An 8,408-nucleotide genomic window follows, 5' to 3' on the forward strand; every position below is an offset into this window, starting at 1 on the left:
GTTATTATTAGCTTTTAACAACAAGGTGTTTACTCTACAAACCTGTCAGCGAACCAAATAAAGTTTTTACGTGTGTTTATGAAAAGGTTGGCATTTTCCTTCCAATGTTTTTTTTTTTTTTTTTTCATTGTTATAGACTAGAGAATTATTTTAATTTACTCATTTCTAATGTTGAAAAGTAGCTGCGTAAATGTGGTGCAGATGGATGCTCTTGATGAAGAAGACAGCAGGACCCATCATGCGCTCATGGCTTCAGGTCTCGGTTGTCCAATCACTGACACGAGAATGCATTTAATCTGCCTCTGATTGGATGTATGGTCATTACGTCACCTGTGGGTGGAGTCAGAACTCGGCCAGAGACTCCCCTTTGCTCGTTGCATCACTGTGAACACCTGGGCAGCGTGAAGTGGCGCAGCAGCACACCTAGAACAGTAAGCATTTGTGATATTTCACTTTTTAAACAGTTGCTTTTATGTATTTGAAATCTAAATTTTGCCACTTATTAAAATGCTATATTTATTTTAAGGCAATATTTCCAGCATTATACATTGCATGTGCAGTTGGTATGCAGCACTTCCCTTTCCAGTCCAACAACAAATGCAAGTTTATCAGCAGAATATAATAATTCTTTGAAATGATGGCACGAGTACATTGTAAACTATATGCATACTTTATCGAGCATTTTATGTGCACACATCTCTTAAAGACTTTTTTTTAGTATCTGCATCTGCTTAATTATCGTATCGGATTGGGGTAATTACAGCTATCACACTGGATTGGCATTGATATGAGGAAGTATCTTTCGACTGGAGTCATATTTCCCTTTAAACTGCTTTATGTCGCATTAAGCACAACGAGTATATTTACTTTGGCAGGAGAATAACGCACAGGTGTCACGCACACCTGAAGTTCCATGATTAGGTGTTTTTGGGGCCACTTTTAGCTTTGTTGAGTTTTCTACAATAAATTATTAAAAGTCAAGAAATTACCATTTTCGAACAGTCATGAACATTTGTACACTGTCCACCAAATATCAAAAAAATTATGGTGTTATCTATGGTATAACTAGCATTTATGTATCCTTAAAAGACAAAAAAAAAAAAAAAAAAATCCTTTTGATTGATTTGATAAAATTACAGCTTGATTGTAAATAAAGCACAATAAGAATCTATATTTTGGTGCCTCCTATTTCATCTCAGTCATGATCTTTAGTGATAATGTTGTCTTCTTGGGAAACAAGGTAAAGATCTTGTATTAAAATACATATCAGGGCAATATTTCTTTGTTGTAGCGGAAATTATGCCATAACTGAAACTGATCTTGATTCTTTGTTTAGATTATCATAGTTTAGTATTATTATGCTGTTGCATATTTGAAACCATGTAACGGTAAGTAGAACATTTCTCTTGGTGTTATTCATATGCATATTTGTTAATATGCCCATAATAAAAGAAGAGTTTTCAGTGGACTAAAAATCTATTAACTGAAAATATATTCATGCAGAGCATCTGTCTTCGCTTGCATTACATAAGCACACAATTAACAACCTCATGTCAGTTGGAAAGATAACATTATATGTCATAGCACTAAAGGAAACAACTCTGGCCTGGTTCTGAGATTATATATGATAAGTTATGTTATAATCATTATTTAAAACAATGCACTTATCATATTTAGCACACATATAACACTAGATCTTCTGTTTGCTATCTGTTATCTGCAGTGCACTTTGTTCTCCTCTTATGCACTCATGATAGAGACATGTTTACCATCTCAGAGGTTATTTTTATGCTCTTCTTCCCAATCTAACCCTCTCTTTCTCTCAGTTTTTTTATTTTATTTTTAATTTTACTCCCCCAGACATCATGACGACGGCCGATGCTGTGAGAAAACGCCATAAGGGCAGCTCCAGTGGAGCCCGGGCAGGGGTGAAAGAGCAAGCGAAGGAGCCGGTGCAGTGGGGAAGAGCATGGTAAGCCACTGCACTACTGAAGTCATTCAGTCATACATTAAACATTGTTTGATCAGGTTCAGTATTATAATCTGTATTGTTTTTTTTTTTTTATTATTATTATTATTATTAATATTATTTTGAAGTAAATAACTGATTAATTTTATTGAATTAAAAGGGTTTAAAGTATTCTAGTGCTTGTATGAGCCACTCGAAAGCTCAGTACAAGTGAAAGTACAGATTAATATTACATTGACGTTGTGAATGCATTGTCTACAATTATGCAAACCAATTACTTAGAACTTATCAGGGTCCTTATCTGGGTAATTCTGCCTACAACAACATAAAACAAGATAAAAATAAATAAATTACTGTACAGGTAACATTAAAGGCTTATTTTACCAAACATATTATAATTAAATTAAATATGGGTGAATAATTTATTATTAATTGCTCACCCTCATGCTGTTGCAAACCTGTATGACTATGCAAGATAAATGGAAAAAAATAATTAACAATTTGGTTGCTCATTTCAGATTGTCCATTTGCAATGAGCTACAATACTGTAAAACCTTAGAAATGTCATAAAAGTAGTCAAAGGTGTAGAATTTAAAGGGGTCATATGATGTGATTTAAATTTATCCTTTTCCTCTTTGGAGTGTTACAAGCTCTTGGTGCATGAAGAAGATGCATGAAAAAGTCTCAAAACCAAAGAGATATTCTTTATCAAAGTTAAGACTCTGCCACGCCCCCCTGAAACGGCTCATTCAAACACGCCCCCCACATCTCTACGTCTCTATGTGGAAATATTTGCGTAATGCCGCCCAAATGTTCACCTAAAGAAAGAAGGCGTGGTTTCAGTAACCGCAGTTAGTGTTGAAGCAACCATGTCAGGGAGATGCTGTGTGTGTATCTAGGCAAACGCAAAAGCACTTTATTTGGCTTTCCGAAAGTAGATGCATTTAGGAATATTCAAGATTACTTACAACAGAACAGCAACGCATTTTATGGACGACTGTATCATGGACCTAGGAGAGGAGGTAATTCTGACTTTGCTACGACAATCTGGTGTTTCTGAATCAGCTTCTGTAAGTATGTTTTGTTATTAGTTTAAGTATTTGCTATTGACTGTTCAAATGTGGAGTTTTGCGTGTCGTGTTTGTGTGTGTGTGTGTGTGTGTGTGTGTGTGTGTGTGTGTGTGTGTGTGTGTGTGTGTGTATGTGTGTATGTGTGTGTGTATGAGAGAGAGAGACAGGGTCACACAGTGGAGTCAGCTGTCTTAACCGTCTGTGGCTTGTGTACTGCAAACACATATGAGCCTCATCACTGTGTCTGTCACGCGAGCGACTCTGTTCCCCTTTCAGGCTTGAACTGATGTTAAACTAAGGACATTATTAACTGTCTTTACATTTATTTTGAAAGCTGAAGCTCGCGATTATGGAAAACACCATTACATTTCCAATGAGTGCTTGTGGTGTTCAGCCAATCACAATGCACTGGGTCAGTTAGCCAATCAGAGCAGACTGCGCTTGTCAGGAGGTGGGACTTTGTAGAAAACAACGCGTTTGAGAAAGGCAGGGCATAGAGGACCTACAATAATGTACAGTATTTGAAAATAATGTTTTTTTTGAACATTAAAAACATATCAAAATATTCAACAAATACACAAAATAATGATCTTTAAAAAAGCATCATATGACCCCTTTAATAGAGAGATAGGACATGACCTTACTGATATCCACCAATGGCTGAATTTTCCCATGTAGCAGTTTTGATCTATATTTGTATATACTGTAACCACTATTGAACTGAAATGGGTGATGCCATTGACTTAACTTTACATGTCATAAGGGTAATTTTTTGAATAAATTAGCTTTCCATTGATGTATGGTTTGTAAGGATATGACAATATTTCATAATCTGGAATCTGAGGGTGCAAAAACATCAAAATATTGAGAAAATCGCCTTTAAAGTCGTCCAAATTAAGTTCTTAGCAATGCTTATAATGAATCAAAAATTAAGTTTTGACATATTTACAGTAGGAAATTTACAAAATATCATCATGGAACATGATCTTTACTTAATATCCTAATGATTTTTGGTATAAAAGAAAAATCGATCATTTTGATCCCTACTGTGTATTGTTGGCTATTGCTACTAATATACCCATGTGATGGTTTTGTAGTCCAAGGTCATATATTTGACTTTACTTTTGACTCAAATTGCTAATCTGCTGATCTCTGTAGGGAGGTGGATTGGTTCTCTCTGACAGGTGTGATCCTTCTGCTGTGCCTGGCCCCCTTCATCGTCTTTTTCTTCATCATGGCATGTGACCAGTACCAGTGCTCCATCACCCCCCCATTACTGGACCTCTACAACGGCGACGCCACCCTGCTCACCATCTGGAACCGTGCCCCTTCCTTCACATGGGCTGCTGCCAAGATCTACGCAATCTGGGTCACATTTCAGGTGTGCAGAATTACAGATGAATAAATGCTTGATAACATTTATAGTGAGAAATATGTGAGTAGTTTTTAGCTTGAATTATGAGATTTGGTTGTGTCTACACTAGGTGGTGCTGTACATGTGCGTTCCGGATATCTTGCATAAGATTCTTCCAGGTTACGTGGGAGGAGTGCAGGATGGTGCCCGAACACCAGCAGGTAAAAAAATATATTTAAAAAAATAATAATGCAGATTTACTCAAATGACTTGCTATTGGTTTGTGTGGTAAAACGTATCAAAGCCTTATTTAATTAATGTAATATAAATGTGTTGCTCTCTCTCTCAGGTCTGATTAATAAGTATGAAGTCAACGGTCTGCAGTGCTGGATAATCACTCATGTTTTATGGGTGGCTAATGCACAGTACTTCCACTGGTTTTCTCCAACCATCATCATTGATAACTGGATCCCTCTCTTATGGTGCACCAACATCCTCGGCTATGCCGTGTCCACTTTCGCTTTCATTAAGGCTTATCTGTTCCCTACCAACCCAGAGGACTGGTGAGAAAACACGTTTTGATTATTTTCTGTGCATACAGTGAGTCTACACCTCTCTGTTGAACTCAAGCATTGAGAAGTAAAGAAGTTCTTTGATTTCAGATCTTTTTCCGCATTTAATGTGATATTGAAACCAGCAGAATTCAGGTAACACACACATCCCTTGTAAGCTCTTTGCAGGCCGTGGCTTCAGCAGTAAAATGTGGAAAAGAAGATGTTAAGAAAATTCTACAGAAACAGTTGGTTTTTATTCAGTGTTAATCCTAAATGATAACCACGTGATTACACTTTTCAGTAAGAGTTTGAATGTGATTAGTTAACTACCACTGTTTTCATTTTCTTTTTTCCCTTAAATCTTTCTTTCTGTTTATAACATACATTTTTATGGTTTCAATATAACATTAAATGTGGAAAAAGATATGACAAGATTCTCAAAACGCTTTAATTTTAATAGAAGTGTGTTCACTTTATATGCCCACTGTAGTAACAGTGGTTTGGCCCATTAAATTTATGACTGAAATCTGGTTTTGAGTCGGAAGAGATGTGTGTTGTAAAATTATAAATGAAAGTGTAAACAGTCTTGCTTTCATTTGAACATTTTAAATGCCTAATTTAATAAATATTGTAACTAATAATAACAAAACAACAACAGTAATTATTTTTATTATAATGAATTACTGATTTATTCTACTTTCATTCTTAATCATAAACAATATCTGAGTGTGTGGGGTTTTTTCTCATTGGTCAAAAAAAAAAAAAAGCATGAAGTTTGTTTCATTGAATTGTCCAAAAAGTAAAATACATGCAAACACTAAATAGATTCTGTCTTATTTTTGTTTGATTTGCAGTAAATTCACAGGCAACATCTTCTACAACTATATGATGGGAATTGAGTTCAACCCTCGCATAGGAAAATGGTTTGACTTTAAGCTTTTCTTCAATGGCCGGCCGGGTATCGTGGCTTGGACCCTGATTAACTTATCCTACGCTGCTAAACAGCAGGAGCTGTATGGTTATGTGACAAACTCTATGATCCTGGTCAATGTTTTGCAAGTGAGTCATGTAGCCATTAGGTGGCACTATAAAACAACTTAGTAGTGCCTCAATATTGCTTATACACTGCCTGGATTCAACAACATTTGTCTTTTTCAGTATTGATTCATAAAGTGTTTTTCATTTCATTCATATTATTCCCTTCACTGCTTCATATCACAACCTTGACCCTTCTCTTCTCTAGCCATCTATGTGTTGGATTTCTTCTGGAACGAAGCCTGGTACCTCAAGACTATAGACATCTGTCATGATCACTTTGGCTGGTACCTGGGCTGGGGAGACTGCGTGTGGCTTCCTTTCCTCTACACACTACAGGTGTGTTTCTGAGCAGTATATGTGTTGGATGTAACATCTACAATACTGGACACACAGCTTCACTGATTTCAGTAGGAGTAATGCTGTTTATGTCATGTTCACGTTTTTGTTCTTTAGGGACTTTACCTGGTCTACAACCCCATCCAGCTCTCTACACCCCATGCTGCAGGTGTCCTCATCCTGGGTCTGGTGGGGTACTACATCTTCCGCTCAACCAACCACCAGAAAGACCTTTTCCGTCGAACAGAGGGTAAATGTAAAATCTGGGGTAAGAAGCCCACCTTCATCGAGTGTTCATACCGATCGGCCGATGGCGGGATTCACAAGAGCAAACTGATGACCTCTGGGTTTTGGGGGGTGGCCCGTCACATGAACTACACGGGCGACCTGATGGGCTCACTGGCATACTGCTTGGCCTGCGGTGGCGAGCACTTGCTGCCCTATTTTTACATCGTCTACATGACCATCCTGCTGGTGCACCGCTGCATTCGTGATGAGCACCGCTGTAGAAACAAGTACAGCAAGGACTGGGAGCGCTACACCGCAGCCGTGCCCTACCGTTTGCTGCCCAACATCTTCTAGAGCGTTTGGCCATATCCCAGATTGCTTTTCAACCATGTACAGAAAAGCAATTTATCTTGTTATTTTATGTGGCTGCTCATACTTAATTTAAACAGTTGGCCTTTTAATCTTTTTATGGGAGTGTGAATGGCAGATTTTACAAAGATTATTTTGCCTTTTAGTGAGTGTGAGTATGGATGTACTATACATGAATATATAAATGCGAGATTTTCAAGGTGACACAATGCACTGCATTATGGAATGACATTTGAAAAAGCTCTTTTAGATACTGTGATCAGCTTAAGTCTAGTGTTCCTGCCTAGCTCTATCTTTTTTTTTTTTTTTTTTTTTTTTTTGATAGGCAGGGAAACTCATTGTATAGAGAATATCACTCATTATTGTTCAGGATGTTAATAGACAAAAGTCTATACATTCAGAAATGCTCAGACTACAGCTTAACATATTTGTATTCATATTTTTTCTACCAGCCAAACTACTGAAATAAAAGTTCCCACTTTGTCTGTGCTTGTTCTAGTTGTGATATCAATTAATCTAAAGCTAAAAAATTTTCAAATATTTGTTGTGCAAGATTTTTTGTGTGTGTGTGTGTGTGTGTGTGGTAAAGCAGTTTAAAAAAAATAAAAAAGCTAATCTGGACATTAATTTCATGTAAATTAAATTACTTTTAATACAATTTAATGAATTAACTAAATAATTTACATTAAAGAAATGTACAAATAAAAAAATTTAAAAAATTTAAAGTACACATCCTCAGTTTAAGTTTAAGGATAATGACTCCAGCAGGTGGAGTCAGAGTTTTTCAACAAGCCTGACAAAAACATGCAATGACACAAGAGCATTTACAGTAGTTGATCTTGCATATTTTTCTTATCTAAATACACTTGAAACAGATACACATTAATACCACTGAATTCTTTTGTGAAACATGATTGACTTTGTTTGCTGAACCATGATGAACTTGATAATCCCTTGATAGATGGCTAATTTCCCCAAAACAACATCTCACCTGCACTTACATGAATAAAACCCAGAGCAAGATGCATACAGTATAAACCACATTTTTACTACTATACTTGATTATTTGGATCATGAGTCTTAAGCTCTCTCTAGAACAGTGTGAGCAGTACTAAACATTGAACTGCATGTATATGCGACAAGAAATCCCATAGGCTGGACATATCAAAATACTGAGCTGTGGCACATGTCATAAATTCAGTGTTTTAATGTTCCTTTGTGGAATATAAAATGGGTAAACCACATGATGAGATTCTTCACACTGACTATAATGGACATAAGCAAGTTATGCAAATCAAATTTGCATTGATTTCCCACTTTTTGTCCTACAAAGCTAATGCAGAACGATAAAGAAGCCATCACAATATGCAAAGTGGCTGTTCAGAGTTTGATGAATGGGAGTCAGAGCGAAGGGAAGACCAAAACCATTCAGTTAAGTAGATCTTCATTTGTATTGCTTGTGGCGATTGCAGAATGTCTTAGATGAGCA

The 8,408-nt window shown here is 36.6% G+C and overlaps 1 protein-coding gene across 1 annotated transcript; it reads left to right on the forward strand.

The window, feature by feature from the left end:
- Window positions 1-274: 274 nt before the first annotated feature.
- LOC109103437 (7-dehydrocholesterol reductase) lies at window positions 275-7,408 on the forward strand. The gene is made up of 8 exons (XM_042728524.1): window positions 275-431; window positions 1,861-1,972; window positions 4,199-4,421; window positions 4,525-4,615; window positions 4,744-4,957; window positions 5,803-6,006; window positions 6,190-6,322; window positions 6,440-7,408. Exons 2-8 carry the CDS (start codon window positions 1,866-1,868, stop codon window positions 6,902-6,904), a joined length of 1,437 nt encoding a protein of 478 aa, XP_042584458.1. The 5' UTR covers window positions 275-431; window positions 1,861-1,865; the 3' UTR covers window positions 6,905-7,408.
- The last annotated feature ends 1,000 nt before the right edge of the window (window positions 7,409-8,408 follow it).

The sequence above is a fragment of the Cyprinus carpio genome, chromosome B7 (assembly GCF_018340385.1).
Source record: "Cyprinus carpio isolate SPL01 chromosome B7, ASM1834038v1, whole genome shotgun sequence".
Taxonomy (NCBI): Eukaryota; Metazoa; Chordata; class Actinopteri; order Cypriniformes; family Cyprinidae; genus Cyprinus; species Cyprinus carpio.

What these genes read in the sequence shown, in the direction of transcription:
- LOC109103437 (XM_042728524.1), top strand. Translation starts at nt 1,866, where the DNA reads ATGACGACGGCCGATGCTGTGAGAAAACGCCATAAGGGCAGCTCCAGT. An exon ending in TGGTGCCCGAACACCAGCAG is followed by an intron (nt 4,616 to 4,743) that starts GTAAAAAAATAT and finishes TCTCTCTCTCAG; the next exon opens with GTCTGATTAATAAGTATGAA. An exon ending in ATCCTGGTCAATGTTTTGCA is followed by an intron (nt 6,007 to 6,189) that starts AGTGAGTCATGT and finishes CTTCTCTTCTCT; the next exon opens with AGCCATCTATGTGTTGGATT.